The 21,480-nt window shown below is 51.5% G+C and overlaps 8 protein-coding genes across 8 annotated transcripts; 6 read left to right on the top strand and 2 right to left on the bottom strand.

Moving 5' to 3' along the window:
- Nucleotides 1-591: 591 nt before the first annotated feature.
- On the top strand, nucleotides 592-5,180 carry J7T55_005839 (ABC transporter; the record flags this gene model as incomplete). Its single annotated transcript, XM_053137725.1, has 3 exons — nucleotides 592-795; nucleotides 856-4,505; nucleotides 4,577-5,180. The coding sequence occupies 3 exons, from the start codon at nucleotides 592-594 to the stop codon at nucleotides 5,178-5,180; spliced, it is 4,458 nt and encodes a 1,485-aa protein (XP_053000610.1).
- A 1,136-nt stretch (nucleotides 5,181-6,316) lies between these two features.
- Nucleotides 6,317-7,457, top strand: J7T55_005838 (uncharacterized protein; the record flags this gene model as incomplete). The annotated part of the gene is made up of 2 exons (XM_053137714.1): nucleotides 6,317-6,472; nucleotides 6,726-7,457. 2 exons carry the CDS (start codon nucleotides 6,317-6,319, stop codon nucleotides 7,455-7,457), a joined length of 888 nt encoding a protein of 295 aa, XP_053000609.1.
- An 892-nt stretch (nucleotides 7,458-8,349) lies between these two features.
- J7T55_005837 (lysine methyltransferase SET5) lies at nucleotides 8,350-9,300 on the top strand (the record flags this gene model as incomplete). Its single annotated transcript, XM_053137703.1, has 2 exons — nucleotides 8,350-8,593; nucleotides 8,732-9,300. 2 exons carry the CDS (start codon nucleotides 8,350-8,352, stop codon nucleotides 9,298-9,300), a joined length of 813 nt encoding a protein of 270 aa, XP_053000608.1.
- A 456-nt stretch (nucleotides 9,301-9,756) lies between these two features.
- On the top strand, nucleotides 9,757-11,129 carry J7T55_005836 (O-methyltransferase; the record flags this gene model as incomplete). The annotated part of the gene is made up of 2 exons (XM_053137692.1): nucleotides 9,757-10,147; nucleotides 10,207-11,129. The coding sequence occupies 2 exons, from the start codon at nucleotides 9,757-9,759 to the stop codon at nucleotides 11,127-11,129; spliced, it is 1,314 nt and encodes a 437-aa protein (XP_053000607.1).
- A 588-nt stretch (nucleotides 11,130-11,717) lies between these two features.
- J7T55_005835 (midohydrolase family protein) lies at nucleotides 11,718-12,692 on the bottom strand (the record flags this gene model as incomplete). The annotated part of the gene is made up of 1 exon (XM_053137682.1): nucleotides 11,718-12,692. One exon carries the CDS (start codon nucleotides 12,690-12,692, stop codon nucleotides 11,718-11,720), a length of 975 nt encoding a protein of 324 aa, XP_053000606.1.
- A 970-nt stretch (nucleotides 12,693-13,662) lies between these two features.
- Nucleotides 13,663-14,928, top strand: J7T55_005834 (uncharacterized protein; the record flags this gene model as incomplete). The annotated part of the gene is made up of 1 exon (XM_053137671.1): nucleotides 13,663-14,928. The coding sequence occupies one exon, from the start codon at nucleotides 13,663-13,665 to the stop codon at nucleotides 14,926-14,928; it is 1,266 nt and encodes a 421-aa protein (XP_053000605.1).
- Nucleotides 14,929-15,831: 903 nt separating this feature from the next.
- J7T55_005833 (uncharacterized protein) lies at nucleotides 15,832-17,160 on the bottom strand (the record flags this gene model as incomplete). Its single annotated transcript, XM_053137660.1, has 2 exons — nucleotides 15,832-16,700; nucleotides 16,776-17,160. The coding sequence occupies 2 exons, from the start codon at nucleotides 17,158-17,160 to the stop codon at nucleotides 15,832-15,834; spliced, it is 1,254 nt and encodes a 417-aa protein (XP_053000604.1).
- Nucleotides 17,161-17,723: 563 nt separating this feature from the next.
- J7T55_005832 (uncharacterized protein) lies at nucleotides 17,724-20,525 on the top strand (the record flags this gene model as incomplete). Its single annotated transcript, XM_053137649.1, has 7 exons — nucleotides 17,724-17,931; nucleotides 18,000-18,330; nucleotides 18,510-18,786; nucleotides 18,850-18,928; nucleotides 19,123-19,597; nucleotides 19,659-19,818; nucleotides 19,914-20,525. 7 exons carry the CDS (start codon nucleotides 17,724-17,726, stop codon nucleotides 20,523-20,525), a joined length of 2,142 nt encoding a protein of 713 aa, XP_053000603.1.
- Between the last annotated feature and the right edge of the window lie 955 nt (nucleotides 20,526-21,480).

Genomic DNA, 21,480 nt, shown 5'->3' with positions numbered 1-21,480 from the left:
GCAGCACGCCATTGGGGGCCGAATTCTGTAGACGGCAGGAGATTCTCGCTCAGCTCAAGTGCGCACTGCGATTGGCGACACAGTAGCATGAATACATGTATCTAGGTAGGGATTCTCATCCTTCCGATCAAAAGAACCAACTAGCACCAGTCTGTGCAATACGCGGAGTTTTGCCAGCCGACCTTGCAGTATTATCTCACCTGCGTAATCTCGCCCACCGCACAAACCCATGTTCAGTGCTGCAGGCCTGTTGCACAGGCAGGAAGCACTAGACTCAAGAAGACAGGTATCTAATGCACCTCGCATGAGCTGCCACCGACCAACGAATGAGTTAGTTCCTGCCCCATTTCCAAAGCACAGATAGAGGGAAAAGTCCCAAGCGTGTAACCGTGGGATCTGAAATATTACCCTTTGTAGCAACGCGCCCTAGAACATACGCGGTCATTCTCACAGCACCCCGGCTCACGAAATCAGCTAAGCTTTTCGTGGGATTGGCGAGGGAGCTGGTCGTCGACGGACTTCGACGCGAAAATTGTAATTTGGCCTTTCCGTGCGCAAGCAAAGACAAGACCATCAACGTTCAACAGCATTATGGGGTGTTTGAACGACGAGTCGTTTGGCCCGTCGGTCAGTGGCTGTCGGGATGACTTTGATTTCACGAACACTTTTGAGCAGATTTGGTTTTCCATCGTGCCAGCCTGTGTCTTCCTTACAGCATTTCTGCCACGATCATTGTTCCTGCTACGCGAGCCGCGCGAAGTCCACGCACCTGGAAGTTTGCTTGGCCTCAAGCTGGTAAGTTTGGTTTGAATAACAGAACCTGCTACTATACTCACCAACATCTATTCCATTCAGATTTCCTGGACCGTGTTCACGGCTATTTGCCTTTCCCAATTGGTCGTCAGCGTCAGAACCGATCGAGCCTCAACATCGATTTCATCTGCCTCAGTCAGCTTGGACTTCATCGTGGCCCTATCTCTCACACTACTATCTGGTCTTGAACACTTCAAGTCTCGCCGTCCATCCGTCCTGCTCTGCGTGTTCTTGCTTTTTACGCTGCTATTCGACATCGCTCGATGCAGGACACTCTGGCTGGTTCACCATGATGCTGAAGATGGACACAGTCGCACGCTGGCCTCCCTGTTCTCGTCGCGAGTTGCGATTAAAACGGCACTGGTTGTGCTAGAAGCACTTGGTAGAAGAAAATGGCTCGGCCCGTCCGCCTCAACACACAGTCCTGAAGAAATGACCAGTATCTTCGGTCTCGCACTTTTCACCTGGATCTATCGATTGCTTGGCAGAGGCTATAGATCACCTCTCAAAACAGATGACCTCTACCCTCTCGATCAGTCTTTGCATGCGAAAGGACAGTTCTATGATCAAGCTCCACGTCAGCAACCACATAAAAGCCAGCAAGGCAAAAACGAGAATCAACCTGGAAACGCCAGTCTGCTATTCGAGGCCGTTGGAACCGGCCTTTTCCAGCCAGTGCTTCCCCGGGTATGCTTGATTGGGCTGAAATTCTGTCAGCCACTATTCCTGCACACGCTTCTGAACTTCTTACAAGACGCGTCTGGCGGTACGGACCACGAGCAAGACAATCAGTCGTACGGACTTATCGGTGCCAGCATACTCATCTATCTTGGCCTTGCAGTCTCCACTTCCATGTACTGGTATTTTCAAGACCGGGCTCTTACCGTGCTGCGTGGATTTTTGGTGACTTCTATCTACCAGAAGACCGCACAAGCCAAGTCCGACATCAACGGTGACGGGGCTCCTGTCACTTTGATGAGCACAGACGTTGAACGGGTCTACACCGGTCTGCGATTCGGCCATGAAACCTGGGCTAGCTTGATCGAAGTCGCTATTGCATGTTGGCTGCTTCATGGCGAGTTGGGGAACGCATTCTTGGCACCATTAGTGGTTGTGCTGCTTTCATTTGGGGCAAGCTTTTTCATATCCAAGCTATCGGGCAAGTATCAGAAGGTCTGGATGCAGTACATTCAAGCTCGCGTTGGCCTAACAAGCAGCTTTCTCTCGAACCTCAAGCAACTTCGCATTGGTGGCCTCTCGGGGTTGGTGGCAGAGACCGTGCAGCAAAAAAGAGTCGAGGAGCTTAGCAAGGGAGGCAACTTTCGTACCATCATTGCCTTCACCGCCGCACTCTCGCAAGCACCGGGCATTGTTTCACCAGTGGTTGCTTTTGCATTTGCTTTCGGGCCTCTTGGAAATCCTGCCGCCACAACGACGGCGTTCACATCTCTCTCCTACATCATGCTTTTGGCTGCACCTCTGCAATGGCTACTGCAAAGCATTCCCCAGATCACAGCCAGTCTGGCTTGTCTAGATCGGATCCGCGACTATCTCAATGCCCCGTCATGGCAAGACTCCCGTGAAAGCGCAGCAAAGGAAGAAAGCGCCGTGCAAGTCCTTTCGGAACCTGAAGCTGTAAGTGAGAAGCAAGATGACTCACTTATCGTGCGGAGTTTCAGTGCGGAAGACAGACCTGCCATACAAATTCTGGATGGAACATTTGCATGGAAAGAAGAGGATAGCCCAGTTTTGCGCAACATCAACATTATTGTACCAAGGTCATCCATCACTTTGGTGACAGGGCCTATGGCGTCTGGCAAATCAACACTATGCAAAGCAATCCTCGGTGAGGTGCCTCTGGCGAGCGGTCGGGTCATAGTCAACACGGGTAGAACGGCATACTGTGATCAGGACCCATTCTTGTGGAATGGAACGATCAAGGAGAATATCATCGGCTGCTCGTCATATGTCTCTTCACGATATGAAGAAGCCGTGGAAGCGTCTGCGCTTGCCATAGATCTGAACAATCTCACTGATGGAGATCAGACACGTGTGGGAAGCAAAGGTTCATCTCTGAGCGGTGGACAGAAGCAACGGGTCTGCCTTGCGCGAGCCTTGTATCAGCATGCTGACCTGCTTGTGTTTGATGACGTTTTCAAGGGTCTTGACAGCAAGACACAGCGCCATATCTGGCGATGTGTCTTCGGCAGCGAAGGCATTTTGCGTCAGCGTGGTGCCTCCGTTGTCCTCTGCACCCACGCCACTGAGTTCCTGCGATTCGCTGATCACATCATTCGGCTTGGCTCCCAGGACTCTCAGGGGACAATCGAATCCCAAGGACCGCCTTCCCAGATACTGTCCGATGTCGAGAAAGCTGACTCGGCTGCCGATCCAGACTCATTTGGATCTGCTTCCAGCTCGCTCTCTCAGCAGCAGTCATCTGACGATGATTCTCCACCATTGAGCGAAGAAAAGGAGCCGAGTGCCCGCAAGAAAGAAGCCTTACCTTCACCAAAAAGTCCCAAGCCTGCACCTGCTCTGACGACTGCAGATTCTGCTGTTTACAAGCACTACGCTTCCAGCGTCGGTCCTTTGCCACTGCTCCTCTTCGCCTTGCTTGCGGTCATCGTTGGCTTCTGCACCGTTTTCCCCACCATTTGGATAAAGTACTGGACCGACGATGTTGTCCGCACAGAACCGCGGCACGGATTTCCATTTTACATCGGTATCTTTGCTTTGCTGGCCGCCTGCGCCCTCGCTTGCAATCTTCCAGCTGGCATCGTGACAATGCGCGTCATGGTGCGTCTCTCGGGTAGCAGGCTACACCAAAAGACACTCAACACCATCACCCATGCCAGTCTTGGCTTCTTGACACGTACTGACACCGGTGTCGTTCTAAATCATTTCTCTCAGGATATGACGATCGTGGACACTCAGTTGCCCGGGTCGTTGACAAATCTTGGAATAGTCATGTCCGTTTTCATTGGCCAGGCTGTGGTGATAGCTACGTCCTCGGCTTACCTTGCCATCAGCTATCCATTACTACTAGCTCTGCTCTATGCCGTCCAAAAGTTCTACCTTCCCACCTCTAAGCGTCTACGGCTCCTTGATCTCGAAAACAAAAGCCCGCTCTATACGCACTTCCTGGACACTGTCTCAGGAATTGTCACCCTACGAGCGTACGGGTGGCTACCGCAGCATGCCAAGATCAACCATGATTTTCTTGATACGTCTCAGAGGCCTTATTACTTACTCGCCATGGTCCAGCAATGGCTCACGTTAGCAATGAATCTTATAGTCCTCATTCTTGCTGTGCTCTTGGTTGCCCTTGCGACTCAATTGAGAGCCCAACCGGGCTTTGCTGGCGCTGGTCTTGTCAGCTTGATCAACTTCGGCACCCTACTCACGGGCATTATTACCGCATATACGACGCTGGAAGTCTCTCTTGGTGGTATTGCTAGGTTAAAGCACTTCAGCGAGGCGACAGAACAGGAAGACAGTCAGGGTGAGGATCACGTACCAGGAAGAGAGTGGCCATCAACGGGCAGCATTGAGATCAGAGATGTCTCCGCTGGGTACAATTACGAGAGCGAAAAAGACAGCGTTGGTGCGGAAGAAGGACTTGCTCTGAAACACATCAACCTCTCTGTTCGTGCAGGAGAGAAGGTTGCTCTATGCGGAAGGACTGGCAGGTTAGTCTCCTCTTTTCGTCACTGAGTTATCGAGTTCCACAATGTTTGCTGACGCATGAATCTGTCCATAGTGGTAAATCTTCTCTGCTCGCCCTCCTGCTGCGTCTTTTTGATCCTATCAATACCGACGCCAGCTCCTCCAAAATCCTCATCGACAAAACCTCGATCCACAACATCGACCGCTCAACACTCCGACAGCGTATCATTGCCGTGTCGCAAGACCCCGTCTTTCTTCCAGACGGGTCACAAGCTACCTTCCGCACCAACCTTGACCCCTTCGACGCGGCCTCGGAAGAAGACTGTCTCTACGCCCTCGATGCAGTCAGCTTGCGCGCGGCAGTGGAGGCAAAAGGTGGGATAGGTGCAGCCTTTGAGTCGAGTGCTCTCAGCGGTGGGCAGCAGAAATTGTTCATGTTAGCTCGGGCCGTCGTGCGGAGGATGGTTTGTGAAAAGGCACAGCAGACAGCATCAGTCAGCGCAGGAGGTCTTCTACTCCTAGACGAGATCGGAGCGGGCGTGGATGCGGAAACAGAGAAGACCTTTCTTGAAATTCTCCGACGCGAATTCGCGGCATACACAGTACTCAATATCACGCACTCCGACGAGGTGGCTGGGCAGTATGATCGGAGAATCGTGCTCGATAGTGGTTGTGTGATAGAAGATACGGCATCTTGAGCCCTTACATATTTAACACGCTACTAAATAGACACGTAGTCATTGTGTTCGCTTGAATTCATATTTGCGAGAATGGACTCAGCAGCCGATCGCTCTCTTAACCATGGTGAGATATTAGTGTCTCAGAGGCTGGCATATTTCGACAACTCCGTGAAGGGTGGCGACTTTAACAATCTGCTAGGCAGGCTTGTCCTTCTTGACACGTACTAAAAGTGAGTATGGTCTCAGAGGAGCATGTCCACCGAGCTCCGCTCCTGTATCTCTTTCGGAAGTCTGAGAGTTACGTTCCAGGGAACGCACTGATTCAGTAAACACACCATGACTAGATTCTCATTCCGGAATGTCTAATACAGGATAGGATTTTATCCTTGTTAGTGAAATCACGCCAAAGTGAACGGTTGACTAGCACTTCATAAAGAAACAAGAGCCGCAATCAGGACTATCTTTCCATTTCCACTACTCTCTTGACATCTAGTAGCCGTAAAGTATCATGATTTCCCGGAGCTGTCGACATTAGGCGCGAGCAGAGGCCCGCAGGCAGCCTGTCCCACACAAACTGCAAAGAAAGACAGATTTTTCAACGCCTACGACGTCGGTGACTCTGTGAAGAAATCGGGTTTCGGTGAAGTTGCTTACCAGTTGAACGCTTGGCAGCGTCAACTAGGCAAAATACTGGTGCGATGAATTGCTGTCCCCGCTGCTGGCTCAATTCTGGCGAGCGACCGACTTAGTCTGCTCAGCAAGTGCCGACGCAGTACTTTGGAAGAAGGCTTTGACAAGAGCGGGGCCTAGAATTTCGCTCCGTCCGATCGTGAAACGTGGATGATAAGAAGTTTTCCATATGAAGATCTGCAAAGGTATCACACCGGATAAACGAGGGCTGCATCATAATTGCTGCTGCAGAAGCTCATTTTCCGTAGACCTCATGAGGGGTAGTGTAGCTCCCGTTTGGGAATTCGTGTAAATTGCAGAGGTTCTGGACCGGAAAGCAACCAGCCCCAAGAGAAGTCGTGATGTGAGAGAATGTATGAATATAAAAACATAATAGCTTCCCAGCCCACGGTCAGAGACATGGCACCTGAAATTGCAGCACATCCAAGAGTATTCAATTGAGTAGCTTCTTAGCCAACGACAACATGCAATCCTACGCCTTGTTCCTTCTAGCATGTATTGCTACAACTGCCTCCGCGGCCTGTGACCGAGAAGACCTCAAGGATTTGGCCGTGCAATATGTTGACGCCCAGGCTACCGGCAGCGTCGAGGACATGCCTCCATTCATCGATGTCGCAACCGTAAGTCTTTCCACGGATTTCATACAAGTCTTCTCTGCTTTGTCAGCGGGTTGTCACATTGTGTGTCCTTTTTTTTTTTTTTAAAAAAAAAGAAAAACTTTTTTACCTCTCTTTTTTCTTTTCTGCTCAAATTCGCCAAGTGCCCAAGATATTCTCAAATCGGCAAATTTTTGCTTGATGTATTTGCCCTCGCCCACACACACACACACAGCCATACAGCAACAAGGGACGTAATTAATTTTTAACTCGGCAGTACTCCGAAAATGGCCAAGCCATGGACGTCCGCTCTGGTATCTTGACACAATCCCTGAATATCGACCACAACCGAAGCATTCACGATACCGTTCAGTGCGCCACATTCACCGAACTCATCGTGACTGACCCTGACCACCCATATGTCATCGGCACGAGGATCCTCTATACCGACGATGGCGAGATCTCGCACATGGAATCGATCGTGACCGACCAGGGCGACTGGCTCTTTAACGCTACCGGGTACCTGTACTGGAACTCTCTCGAAGATTGGGACCCGATACCCGTAGAGAAGCGAGACACACGCGCGGTGATCAAAGCCGGCGGAGATGCCTACTTTGACCGGTTTGACAACGTCAGTGTCCAGGTGCCCTTTGGTCCGACGTGCGCACGGCTAGAGGGAGGCGCGTACACCGGAGAGAGCAACCCGACCGGCGAAACATGCAGCATCGGCGGCCTGCCTAGCAGCATCAAGATCCCCTACCGTCGTTACATTGTTGATGAGGAGTACGGAGCCGTGGATATGTTTATCGGGTTTCCGGGGCTTGATCGCAGTGTCCCAGACCAGGCGATGCCTGACAGTCACATATTCAGGGTCGAGGGTGGAAAAATCAAGTGGATTCACACCGTGTCCTCCTGTGTCAATGCGGGGTGTGGGCTCAATGCGAGCATCAATGGGACTACTCTTGGAAGGAGGAGTGTGAAGTACAATCACCGGCCTGTGCGGCTGTGAAAGAGCTGCTAGTGCCCAATCCGGGCTCAGCCTTCTCAAAAAATCTTGTCTCTAGCATCCCGATGCTATTGGCGTGGATTTGATTGTCAGGTCGATGCAACGGGACATTCAGCCCGCATTATAGGTAGATAGTGAAGTAAAAGGAAAGACAAGTGCGCACCGATGCTTTCCAGAACATTTCACTCATAGCCTTACACTTAAGTCTATGTCTTTGCATTCGTTTGACAACGTGTGGGAAATGCTGAATATTCTGTAGGAGTGGACGCAGCAGTCATTGGTAATTTCGGAGCGTTGAAGCGATTGGTCTGTCCGGGGAGTCCGTGGTCAATTAATCTTTAATATGTCAATCCCCGACTCATCATTATGAATACGCATATCCGTACCGACACTCTTGTTGTGCTGCCAGCAGAATCGCCATTTTCTAGCCTTTCTTCCTGCCAAGGAGGCTAAGCCTATACTTTTACAAGAGCGTGAAGACGTCCGCAGGACTTGTCACAATTGGGTAAGCCCCTAAATAGCAAAGCCTTCAACTTTGACGTCATATAAAAAATTTAGAAGCAAAGTGGGACTCACTGATACTATATCATAAATCGGATTAAGGGCGGATGGGTCTTCTCGTCGGTTCTGACTCAGTCATCCAAGATTTGGTCTAGCTGGCAGATGCAGGCTGAATCGATCGATCAGCACGGAGATGGAGAATATGAATAAGGGGGTCGTCGTAACTATTGCAGGATCTCTAATTTTTAGCACTGAGAAATTTGCAAGCGTTTTCTTTTTTGCTTACTTTCTTCTATTTGTTTGCTTGCATCAACTTTGATCCCTTGGGTGTGGACCTGCGTATCTACTAGCCGAGCTTTTCGATACGTTAGAGCAAAGATCTTTGGTCTCAAAGATGGAGTTTGAAGATGAAGTCTTCCCATCACAGCTAGAGCAGCTTCTGCCCGAACTACAAGAGGACGACCCAACCGATGACGGCCTCAAATATGATGACTTCGTGTCGACCCTCATAGGAGCGGACACAGAAATGTTCAGAGAAGCTATTCCCGCTCGTATCAGATACCTCCTAGACGCAGTGTCTCCTGATGATCCGTTACGTGGCAACCCACTATCTAAGCCCCCACTCCCGAGCCTCAAAGGTAAGGTTTCCAACCATTGGCAGATGAAGAAAAGAATTCTCGCCGCTCACTTGACTTGATCTTGAACAGGCCCACCGTTTATAATAAGAGAAATGCCAGGTAAAGGATTGGGAGCAGTTGCTATCCGCCGGATTCCAGCCGGCAGCGTTATCCTCGATGATCCATTCGTGCTGTCTGTCCAAGAGCCAGCGCAAGAGTCAGCCAGCGAGGAGGAAGCTATCGAACTACTGAGTGTAGTGATGATCCAGCTCGTTGGGCAGTATGTGCGACTACCGATCGAGACCCGACGACAGCTTTCTGGCCTACATCCACACATTAGAGCAGGAACACGCGACTGGTTCTGCTTGCATCTGAGGAAAATAGGTGTCAACTTTAGCGAATGCGAGTTAGATTTCGTCGTAAGACTCTACTGCACATTCAACACCAATGAGTTCTCAAAGGCTATGCCTGGTGGCGGGTTGAATTGGAGAATCGGCAGGCTGTTTCTCATCACCAGTCGTATCAACCACTCATGCCAGCCAAACTCAAGATCGATGCAGACTTCGGATGGGCACAAGGTTGTGACTGCCATCCGCAACATAGAGGAAGGGGAGGAATTGACGCTGAGGTATCTGGACCACAAGCTTTTCAGCCGCAGCGAGTGGCAGACAGAAACGCAACGTATTTGGGGCTTTGTTTGCGACTGCCCTGGATGCAGTTCGAAATAGTCGGTTTTGTATTTTGGGGGCACCCAGTGTCACTCGAATCGAGTCAACTGGTGACATGCGTACTAAGTGGGTCGTTGCAGGACGATATTTTGAAAGTACTGAGCATGAAAGCATGGATTCAAGCTCAAGATTGATCTGCCGAATTTCACTCAGATCTTTGTGAGCTTTCCTGGGTCGGTGTTTCTGAGAAGCGAGCGTTCTGTCTTGCAAAAATGAAGTTTAGCACTCAGATACAAGAAGCTACGTCCCTACTTAAGCGAGTGTCTCTGAGATGCGCCTTCCCGAGCCAATGGTCACGCGAATTTACTCTCAGTCAGGACCCAGAGCAATCAACATTCAAGTCATTGGTGTCTCAAAATCTCCCCTGCCCAACGTCAACACTCACCCACCCACATACTTGGAGCATTCCAAGCAGTCCATTCAATCAACAACTTCTTGAGACTCTTCAAAATCGCAATGGCTTCTCAGGTGAAAGAAGAATCTGATATGAAATGCGAAGATGAACAGCATCCGAGGCCACCCCAGAGACCCCTACGCCTGAATGCCTCCCAAGCGCCCAAAGAAGAGATTCAGAGCCTTGTCGGCCGCATCAATGCTGCCGCTAAGGCATTGGACACACCCGAGACAGACTTAGCCTCCAACGCTCGACAGAATCTTCTGCTTGAGGCCAAAATCCTAGTCGCCTCTCTCGAAGATCCCGATGCAGAAGTCTGGCCCCGCGCCTTTCAGGTCAACGTCGCGCTTTCAGTCGACATCGCAGGAAGTCTCGGGGTTTGGGATAAACTGCGAGACGAAGAGTTCATCACTCTTTCGGATGCTGCCAAATGGTCGGATGCCACAGCAGTTGGTATGTTGCCAGTTCTTCGAGGTTGAGAATGGATTTTAACACATCAATTGCTGTGAAAGTTCGAGTTTTGCGGCAGCTGACCGCAGCTGGCCTTCTTTCCGACTTCAAGAGCCTCAATGAGCCTGCATATGCCCTCACGTCCTTGGGAAAGCCGTATCTCGATTGGAACCATCTTTCCTTCAATCGTTTCATTCTTCGAGAGGTTCTCCCGACTATTCGCGACTCAGTGGAGCAGAAGTGCTTTCAAACGCCCAGCTTCGACAGCGTGCCCCACAACAAGTGGTTGAATCTGGCCAAAAATCCCAATCGTGCAGCTAACATGGCCCGAGGAATGAGGTCTCTGAGTGCCGGTGGCCTGGCCGCCAAAGCGTACCCTTTCGGCGACGAGCTTGCGAAGCTGAACATCAAAGACGATGATATCGCTATTGTAGACGTGGCTGGCGGACAGGGACATATCATGAGCGACATCCGCAAGCGGTATCCTGACATGAAGGGCAGCATCATCGTCCAAGATCTCCAATCGGTGATCGAATCCGACCCAGGCGGCAAAGTCCAAGGCGTCAGTTTTATGGCTCACGATTTTTTCCAGCCGCAGCCCATCACGACGGCTCATGTTTACTACCTTCGACACATCGTTCACGACTGGGACGACGACTCGATGACACTTATACTCAAGGAGTTGGTCCCAATCCTGAAGGCGCGGCCTCTGACCAAGTTGCTTCTGGCAGACTTAGTCCTTCCCGCCACCGATGTAAGTATGCAGGAAGCTGTGCGAGACTTCACCATGTTTCGCATCGGGGGCTTAGAGCGGACTGAGGACCAGTGGCGAAAGCTGCTTGCGAGGAGTGAGCTGGAGATCAAAAAGATCTGGAGAGGCACCGAGCCTGAAGCATGTGTGGAATGCGCCTTGATCGTTGCTGATGAGCATGATCAGAATGATTCTGCCACAGGTTCTCCTAGCTCAGAGGTGACTGGAGTGTGATCACATTTGGCGCGGCGACTTGTGTCCTTTCTATGGACAGTGTTCAACATTCAACCTGACCCGACTCGAAGGCGACTATTATTCGAACATGCTTTCCTAATCACTACCTGTGAAACAAACTCTTGGAGTGTTCTACGCATTGACTGAAACAGAAAAGCAGAACACGCATGCTTAGGTGCTGGCAGATACCCTCAAGGAAATAGCCCCAAATACTTGGCACTTGGTTCTGCTGCCTACACCTCGGCTTCGGCCAAGCATTCGAGTCTACCACACTTGGTGGCTATTCTGTTATGTTGTGGCAATTACAATATTGTAATTTTGGTTCTCTTGCGTTAAACAGTGATGGAAATGATCAATGGGAGACTCGTACTGGAAGGTGACTTAGACAAGCTTCGTATAAATACCACTACCCTGACGCCTTGATACAGCAAGTGTGACAATTTATGTACTGCAAGCACGCTTCATCGGAGTGTACAAGTGAGAACTAGTGATCAGAGTGGCTTATCGGTGGGTGCGATTATGAGTGATTGGGGATTTGGACTTGTATGCCAACGCCAAATTGTCAACATCTCCTGGAGGGTGAAGTTCTCAGGCGTCCACTTCAACTTTCAACAAGCTCGCCGCATTCTTCCACCGTATGCCTTCCAGCTCTTCCTTGCTTACCAACCCACTGCCTTGGAGCTCTTCTAGCCATTTCAGCCCATCTTCGTTGCTCGCGAACGGGTAGTCGACACTATACATAATCCTGTCCTTCTTCGTGTTCCTCAAAATGCACGCCAGGGGGTCCAGGGACCAGTTCCCACTTGTCGTGATCCAAATGTTCTCATCCCAAACCTGTCGGAACGACCTCGTCTTCCCCCAGTGGCCTGATATCCGCTCGATACGCTGGAGCATGAAGGGGATCATCTCGCCAAAGTGGCCGATCACAATCTTGAGTTTCGGGAACCGGTCGAATACTCCCCCAGCGTAGAGCCGCAGGACGTGAATGGCGACATCACTGTGCCAGCCGAAGCCAAATGCGGATATCGCTGCAGACACGTGCTCAGGGATCGCCTCTGACCTGTACGTGCTGAAAAGCTTCTCTGAGGGCCACGTCGGGTGGATGTAGATCGGCACGTCCAGTTCAGTAGCTGCCTCCCATAGCACATCATACTCGCCGCCCTCGTAGTAAGTCCCCGACTCCGTGTGGCTGTCGACGAGAGCACCCACGAACTTGGCCTCTGAGCATGTGCGCCGCAGCTCTGTCGCTGCCTCTCCTGGGTGGCTCATTGGCAGCTCGGCGAAGCCGGCGAATCGTTTCGGGTAGGTTCGGACCGCACGGGCGAGCTGGTCATTTGCCTCCCGGCATTGCGCTGGTGATAGGTCCCCTGGCCCGTGGGAAATTACCTGTAAGGTGACCTGACCGGCGTCCATGTTCTTCAGCCGCGTAGGGCCAAGTTCGGTGAACTTGTCCCAGAGGCCAGGTATTTGTTTCATTGCCTCATCGCTCTTGCTTAAGCTGGCCTCCGCTGCAGTGGACATGAAGTGTTCCTCAAGCGTTATGATCGGGGTTGCCGTCGCCATGATGAAGATATGATTTTGCCACTTCTAAACTGTTGTCTGGTCCGTGGCACAATTGGGATGCGGGGTGTCCGGCGAGCAATTGCGATACTTCAATATAAGCTTCCCACCGGAAACAGTCAGTGACGTACACTTTTATAGACCGGCTTGCTCGGAAACATCTCCAAAGCTACCGGTGATAGCGGCAATACGCCAAGACTTCCGGCCGGACCGGACTTAGCATTACTCTTCTAGGCAAGTCTAACTCCGGCTCTGACATGTCATCGGCAGGCGGGCCTAACCATCGGTGTGCGGCTCGTCTCGCTCTCCCGTGAGGTCCGCATTGCCGCATTTATTCTTAGTGGGTTTCGGCCCGCCCTCAAAATCTCCCGGTGACCACTGGCCAGACTTCAGGAACCTTTCCAAGCCTCGTCAGACCTCACGTGGTTGGCTGTGGTCTGTTCCTGCAGCAAGTGGCGTGAGCTTACACATCACCCAAGGCTGGGTGCGCGCTGGGATGAAAAAAAGCCCCTAAATGTCTCGGCCTCATGCGCCCCTTATATTCGGGTGCCTGTCCTCCTCAGCCCACTCGCACCGCCAAGAATCTAATCATCGAACGCGAGCAGCCACAGGTTCCTGGGATGCGCATGTCAAATGCCTGAACACAGACACGGTCATGAAACCCGGGGTACATCCTTGGCAGCCGCAGTCACCTATTAGCGGCCGCAAAACTGTATTCTGAGGCGCAGTGCGTCACTTGGTTGTTCTCGACGCTTTGCATGAAGCCGCAATATAAGGCTTCGATTACTGACCACGTGTGCCCCTGACCGGGGTGATCCTCCTTTCTCGTTGACGCTACTAGTAATATCTCGATCCCGCTGGACGATGTAACGTGTTCGCGCGTTCGACAGTATTTGAGAAAAATCAACAACAACAACAATCTGGTGATTGACAAACTGACCCAGAAAGAAACCCCACAACAGTGCGGAATGAGATGACTGCAGCTGTAGAATCAAGCCAGCCTCAGCTGCCCTCTTATAATGAGGCTCTGCAGTGGGGGTTCACGCCCCCACCGCGAGTACAATGGGCGCCTCCGAGAGAGGACTCAAACAGCCCTAGGCCGCGAACAGCTCGGCCGCGGACGAATGCCGTGAGGCCATTCTCCATGTCAACGATCGACGAACCAACCACAAATGTCCACGGCCACAGACCTAGGACATCCTCCGGCGGGCCACTGCCCGTCATCGGCTTGGACAACATTCTTCTCGATGCCCTCAGCGGAGCATCACGCGCCATTGGAGGTCCGCTCTCTCCAGCATCGCCCATATCGCCCGACCGCCCGTCGACGGCACAACCGGATTCATCCAGAAACTTCCTCACAGGGCCGTCGTCATCACCTTATGCCTTTCCAGAACCTCTTTCTCCAGCATACTCCCCAACGCAAGAGGAATTCATTCCTGAGCCTGTACCGCTGCACCCGAGGCCACCCATTCCACCAGGCTACGCGCGGCATGACCCCACCGCGGCGACATTTCTCATGCATTCACCACTGATCTACTCATCTTCGGGCTCATCGCCACAGACGCCCGCGTATCAGCTCGACACGCGGCTCAGCAAGGCCGGCCGACCATACCAGCTCCGCATCCGGCCTTTGGACCACCTGGAAAGCCGGACGCTAGCTTTCAGCGATGACCACCGGAACTCGGGGCGGTTCCTGCGCTACGAGGAGGAGCACACGCTGTACCTGCTGCAGGTGATGCAGCTGATCGGGGGCTTCGGTGTGCCGGGGCTAGGGTTCGGCCCGTCGTGGCGTGTGGAGATGCACCGGGACCCGTACCACGACCACGGCCGGGGAACTCGTGGGTTCATCCGCTTCGAGGGCGGTGGCTTTCTCGGCATGGGAAAGGGATTCATGCGCAAGAGCGGGTGCAAGTTCTGGTACATGACGCGCAAGAGCGAGCGCGAGCGCGAGGCCCAGAACGAGTCCAAGATGTCGGCCAAGTACGGCTACCAGCCCGAGTTCGAGTGGAACCGCCGGCTCATGTTCTCAGTTGAGAAGAGACGCGGCGCGATGGGCCTCGGGGGTAGGAGTAAGGGGTACGAATGGAAGGACGGCAAGGGCCGCGTCGTGGCTGTTGAGAGCGCGGAGGGCAGATTGGATTTATCCCGCGTTGCTGCGAGCATGAGCCCGCAGTCCAGAGAGTCCTTGCTCGCGTGTTGGGTGGGTAAGAGTTGGGCTTCGGGGGCCCTGGAACTGTAATCCTGAGCACGGCTTGATGACGGACATGATGATATTTTGAACGAGACCACTGCGATCAAATTGTAATGTATGGAAGTGGTATATTTGCAGAGTCTTTGGAAGGAAGCGAAGCATATTATATCCCTACTTTAGTTCTCACTCAGCATAGTTGAATTCTCTCTTCTCTTGACCTTCGTGCTACATAGAGGATCCAAATCCTCGGGCACTGATTTGAAATTCTTTAGTTGTCACCTCATATCCTTGATTGTACAAGCTCTTGTTATCTGTACTTAACCCACTTGCCCTATGACCAGTCTTGTTGAATCCGGTACAGGAAGGCTCGGGACTTAGGCACCGCTGCCCGTACACAGAATCGTGATAAGTATTTGTATTTGCATTTGTATTTTTATTTAAATTATAATTTTCACAGCGCTGCCTGTCTGTCTATTGCTTTGCTCAATTTAATGGTAGTATTTTCTTTTTCGTTGTGACCAGATTCTGTCCCCCTCCCCTCTTTCTCCCCCATTTTGGGGCCACTCTGATGAGAAGTGACAATGAAAACTGCGGTCTGGTGGATGCGGCTGGCTCCATCAGAGGTAGAAGTAGTGTTGGCAGTTGGACCAGGCTCGACTATATTGCGGCTTTGGCATTGGCTAATTGCAAACATGTCATCCTGAAAACTGTATAATGCTACATTCACTGTGGGCTGCGACTGCTGACGGGACATGTTCGTAAGCCATCACATGAGATGACAGTCACCCAGTATATCGCACTTAAGATTGAAGTGGTGCATCGTGGTCAAGGAAACCAATTTCTACCTAAGTCGAAAAGGTTGACGACAGTTTCTCGCGGTGTCATCCAAGGCAATATTGTTGAGCATATTCCGGGACAGATCGCGCATAGCCCGGGACCTACTAGTCAACCTCACAGCACTGATGGGTTCTCTCCACTGGGCTCCATCTCCCTCCAGATGTCATCACGGCTCATCAGATCTACCTGTTCTTGTTCTTCGGATACCCCTTCGTTCCCTTCCGCAGTAGACGCTGCATTCTCTTGAGATTCTGCCCCACGTGGGGTCTCAAAGACTGTACCCTTGATTCTGCGCAGGTATTGCAATTTGCAACTACCCTCAGTGCGTCCAGGCATGTGTGACGCGATCTTGGTCCAATTCTCCTCATCTGAAGCTTGTGCATGTGTCCGCGCAAGCTTCAATAGTTCCTCTTCCGACCAGGCTGACCTAGCATTTGTAGTGATTTCTTGAGAACCCTTCAGGAGCTTCCACTTCTGAAAACAGGCGTTTGGACTACGCTTAGGGAGATGATCAGATACATGTTTCCAAAAGCCGGGCGAGCCCAGACGAAAGGGCTGGAGAGCCTCAACATTGCCGCGGCAAAGTTGTATGAGCGTATCATTCTCTTCTTTTGTCCAGAAACGGACGTCGAACACCTTTTTTCTCGGGGGCTTCTCTTTACCGGAAACTGCCTGACGCTTCTCTATTGATGGCAACACCTGTTCTTGAGAAGCTCCAGAATCCGCCTGATCATTTGCATACCTTGGCCTTGGGACGGTGACTCGTGAGGTAGTGAGAATGTCCTCCTCGTCTTGCTCTTCAACTGCAGGGGGACTTCTGGGCATGCTCACTTCAGGCAATTTCATTGGAGTCGTGTGACGCGTTGGCTCTGCGATGGTGGTTGGTGGTAATACGTCTGGAGAAAACGCTCTGCTTGTTGGTCGAGTAACCTGCCAAAGCAAATCTACTCCTGTAGACGAGGGGGCGGCGTAATCCCGGAGCACTGGAGAATTCCTGTCAGCAACAAAGTGACGTCTGGGCGACGTACTTGCTCCATCACCAAATAAAGGGGGCTCACTGGTTCTCCAAGAAGTGTCAGACAAAGAAGCATCCGCACAGCTCCAATGCAATACGCCTGACTTGCCGTTCGATGTGTGCAGCTCAGAGAAGTCCATCTCTGCGGCGAAGTCCTCATCAGAAAGAAGTTCTGCAGCAACAACGGACCTCACACCGTCAGGTAGAATCCTAATTCTTTTCGCACAGGATTCGATGAATAGCTGTCTTTTCTTATGTTGGTTTCGCATGATATAATCGTTGTACTTTGAGATCGTCTTGTCAAGACCTTGCCTCGAACTCTGAAGCTTTTCCATGATCTCCGCTGTCACTTCTTCGGGCTCAGGAAAACTAGCCCCTCGCTTTCGTTTGGATTTCTTCCGAGCTAAGTCGATTGGTTCCGCCATCATTCGATTTCAATTGAACCCACAAGATTTTACGTTCGAAAAACCTTTTCCTTATCGCTCGAAGAAAGTAAAATGATCTGGAGTTTGGATCAGAGGGGACTTGACGGACAGACGTGGGTGCAAGGAGGTGGCAGAGGGCAAACGAATTCTGCGTCTGCGGGTTTGCTTGGCCATACGTCTGAGGCGCGAGACACGTGCCATATAGACGAATCAGAAGGTCAATTCCGCGACTTCCTTGCAAGCATGAGGCTTCAATCAAAGCTTTCTAGGCATCTGACGGACAGGCGCGTCGATGTTTGATTTTGTCTTGACGCGTCTTTGTTGCACCCGCGGCTGTTGGTGCTAATTCCAAGCTGAACCCCGGACAGCAAACGGATGGAATTGGACACCATCTGGGTCCATGGCTATCTCCTACGGTATCCTGGCACGTGCGACTTGTTGCCTAAAGCTCTATTCTCGACCTCTCCTCTGAAAGAAAATTCTCCCTCGGGGAGATAATCCTCCTCTCATCATTCTGAAGCCGTGCTCTATCGATCTGGGTTCTCACAATTGGAGAAATCATCACTATGGCTTCTCGAAATGATTCCGCCTCTCATCCATTTTTGAACCTCCGAAGCTGGAGAAACTCACAATCAAACCCTCCTTCTGAGCGATTGCATGTGCCATTCCTGGGTGACGATGGAGGCGAACTTGGTACACTAGAAGGGCTAGTCTCGACCCACAATGGACTTTATTTCCTCTTCAATTTCATGAACACTTTCGCTGATAGCTGTGGTCATTCAGATACGCTGCCATCGATCCAGGGAGTACGGGAACCCGTGCAGTAATCGCAACTACCCAAGTCGACCAGACGACCGGAAAACGAAACTTGGTCAAAGTTTACAGGATCCAGGACTTCAGGGAAGACGATGACTCTGACAGGCGATTCAAACGGGGCGAATGGCCGTCGAAGTGTTGTCCTTTTGATGGCCCTCCCTATGATGTCGGATATGACGCAGCTATTCAAGACGAAAAAAGGACAATCTCGATCAAAGCCATCCCCTACTTCCGAACACAAGACGATGACGGTCACCCATTCACGAAGGCTCTTTACGATCACTCCAACTCACTACCTTCTGAGATCGAGAAAGAGAATTTCAATGATGTGCTGGATTCTATCCTCTTCACCTTCTTGTATGACTTCCCCTTGCGCTCATCTAGACCTTTGCGTCCTGGGCCAAGTCATCTGAACTCCTCCTCACTGCTAGCCCCAAATGCCCTCTCTTTACTGTGTCTTCACTATACAAATGAAAAGTGTCGGCCGGCAGTACTGTGAACTGATACAATGTTACTGACATGAGACAACCAACTAGTGACCAGGTCGTCCAGCAAATCCTCAAGCACTGTGAAAAGATCCATGTTAAGCTTCGCTCGCTCGCTCTATGCGTCCCTCAGACATGGTCAAGACGTGAGACTCCCATCCAGGAATATCTCAGCCCCATCATCGATAAGACAGTCATGGGACAAGATGTTGAGACTTTGTTTGCCCTCGAGGCCCAATGCCAGGCTCAATTTCTCATCCATAGGCACCCACAGGATTTGCGTAATTGCAATGAGCTAATGGTCCTCGACTTCGGTGGACACTCCATGGTACGTTTCCTATGTTGGTCGAGTCGCCCCGTCACAGTGGATACCTGACGTGATGTCTTTCAGGGTGGCTCAGACAGCGAGATACATTGGGGGGCCGGAGGCGACCGACCTCGATTCCACGCTACGCCACGAGGCGATTTCGGTAAGCTTTTCATGTAATTAGATGTCAGTCACTGCGGCGTTAGACACTGCTACAATGAATGGAGGGATGAGATCCCTCTTTCCGTTCGGTAATGTTGTCTGGGGTGGCGAGGCGAGCCTGTCCTACCACTGTCCTAACCTTACCGCCCTAACCCTTCCAATGTTCATCAAAGGGCCACCTAATGATAAGTATAGGCGTTCGGGGAGGCTACGAGCTGTGGGAACTTGGCATCAGCCGCTGTATTGACAGGGCCATGGGCAAGAATCCAAAAAGGTACCCCCTTCACAAGCGTCATGTCATAAGGTCAAGGCTGCTCGAGAGCTTCTTCAACTCAAAATCCAGGATCAGTCTTGAACGCCCGCATCGCCTGAATGCCGACTTGGTAGGTGATTTTGGCGCCTCAAGGGCTTCGTATACAGTCACAATCACAGCTGAACAGCTCAAGCGAGAATGGGAATCAGCGTTCCGCGAACCCATCAACTTGGCAACTCAGAACATCAGGCTTGTGGCCATGACAGGACGGAGAGTCCAAGTCTTGCTCACCGGAGGAAGCGCCAATAGCCGGAATCTGAGAGATGAGATCAAAGACGTCTGCGCCAGACTTTGCGATCAAGGCGTGGACATCACCTGCAAGAATGTTGCGAAGGAATTGGACGTTGTCATGGCACCGTGCGTATTTATCGCTCCAGCTTACATGGAGACAGTGCTTGGCTAACGCTCACCCTTCAAGTAAATGGAGCATCGCGGAAGGGGCGGCATGCTGCCATGCCCTCGCTATGGAGGTTGAGGAATTCTTCGACCTCGGCGCAGCTTTGGCTGTGCAGACATGGACGACTACAGATTCTGGAGGTCAGTGCGGTTCAGATACCGGTGAGCTTTTGTTCTGCAAGGTAAGTCTTGGCTTCTCGTTGTGTGCCGCACGGAAATGCCGTCAAGACAAGCATCGACCTCCAAATATTGACCAGAACGGATTGTTTTCATGTAGGAAAACGGGGGAGAGCGACATGGCAGCATTGACGTAGAGATCGCGGACACCAAAACGAAGTTCAGGATCATCGCCAACCCATTCCAGGTGGCACCTCAAGGGAAAGGAGCGAGCAGCAAGAGCGTCTTGGTGCGACAATCCTACGATGTCTGGGACATTGTGCTGGAGTATCTACCGAGCTCTGGAGTGGGACCGCTTCCCATCCCGAATGGCAAGCATATCCTCGAGGTGGCCGAGATGGTCTACAACAGCCGAGAGGCCATATTGGTGCTCCGGATGCGGCCCAACTTTTCGCCAGGCTCTCGAAGATCGGAGAGAATCTTGAGGAAGCACGCCATCGACCAGGTCTACGACTGGAGTCTACTCTTCCAAGTCCCTTTGACATCGTGTGGCCCTAGCAACCTGGTTGAGCTTGATATCGACCTTGTCCGGGGCCGGTTCTGGACGGTTGAGGGGGATGAGAATGGCTCTCATCCCATGGAAGACCGCGAAAGCCGAGAAGCCAGCGTGGAGCTGGGCACTCCATCACCGCCACCGGCAAAGCGCAGGAAGGGGTCCGATGGGTTCTTCAGGGTCGAAGTAGATTCGCGAGACGACTTTGGGCTGCGTTAGGGAGGATGGCAGTGGACTGGATATCAATTTCCATTTCTTCTGAGACTATTATGTGTCAATCACCAAAAAACACACTAATTACACGTTGAAGGAGGGGATGAGGAAAGGGGGAGAGCCTGTGCGAAATGAGCTTCTCGAGAGTGCTCACAGCTCTGCATCAGTGAAATAATGATTAGAATACTCAGCAGACATGGATCGCTTCCCATGACCAGCTCCTGACCAGCTCCATGACTCCGGAGAAATGTCAAATGAGACGTGGGGAAATCGTCAAACATTCGCAAAGACCTTTTGTACTCTAGTCAATTGGTCAAAGTTGGAAGTTTAAGGTCTGAAGTATGCAACACGAAATGCAATTGCACGTGGATAATCTCAAGAATGGTTCTCAGCTTGTTACGGGACATCGATACAGCAACACCACCCTTTGTCTAATACCCCCCACGACCCTGCGGGCTTGCTTCAACTGATCAGAGGTGCTTGATTACCTAGGTAGGTAGCTCTTCCGTATCTTCTGGTACATAGCGTGCAGAGCCGATAACCCGAAATCACACACCCACCACAATCTCTGTATATATCTCATTTATCACAATTTATCTTCTTACAATTTGCGTCGTATATGTAGCTATGTGCGCATCAGCAGGTGAATAACCGAGTCTGGTACTGGACTAGATAGGGCGTTTTGGATCAGATAGCGCGTCATCAGGCCATCAGATGAAGTTGAGATCCATAGAGACAGTTGGTCCGACGAGACGCCAAGACTGCCTGACAAGACGAAACTACGTCTCGGATCAGACGAGTACGGGAAAGGAAACTGGCCCACAAACGGAGGCACTCAGGATGAGAGAGCCCGACGGCACTCAAGACATCGGTAGCCAATTTGGCAAGGTAGAGGTGCGGATCCGATGGGAATGTGCCCACCGACAGCATGAACGGATGAATACTGCTAAACTCGCGCACG

Source organism: Diaporthe amygdali (genome assembly GCF_026229845.1).
Source record: "Diaporthe amygdali strain CAA958 chromosome Unknown NODE_1_length_4327563_cov_65_473760, whole genome shotgun sequence".
NCBI lineage: Eukaryota > Fungi > Ascomycota > Sordariomycetes > Diaporthales > Diaporthaceae > Diaporthe > Diaporthe amygdali.
This window is presented reverse-complemented; position numbering and strand designations above follow the sequence as displayed.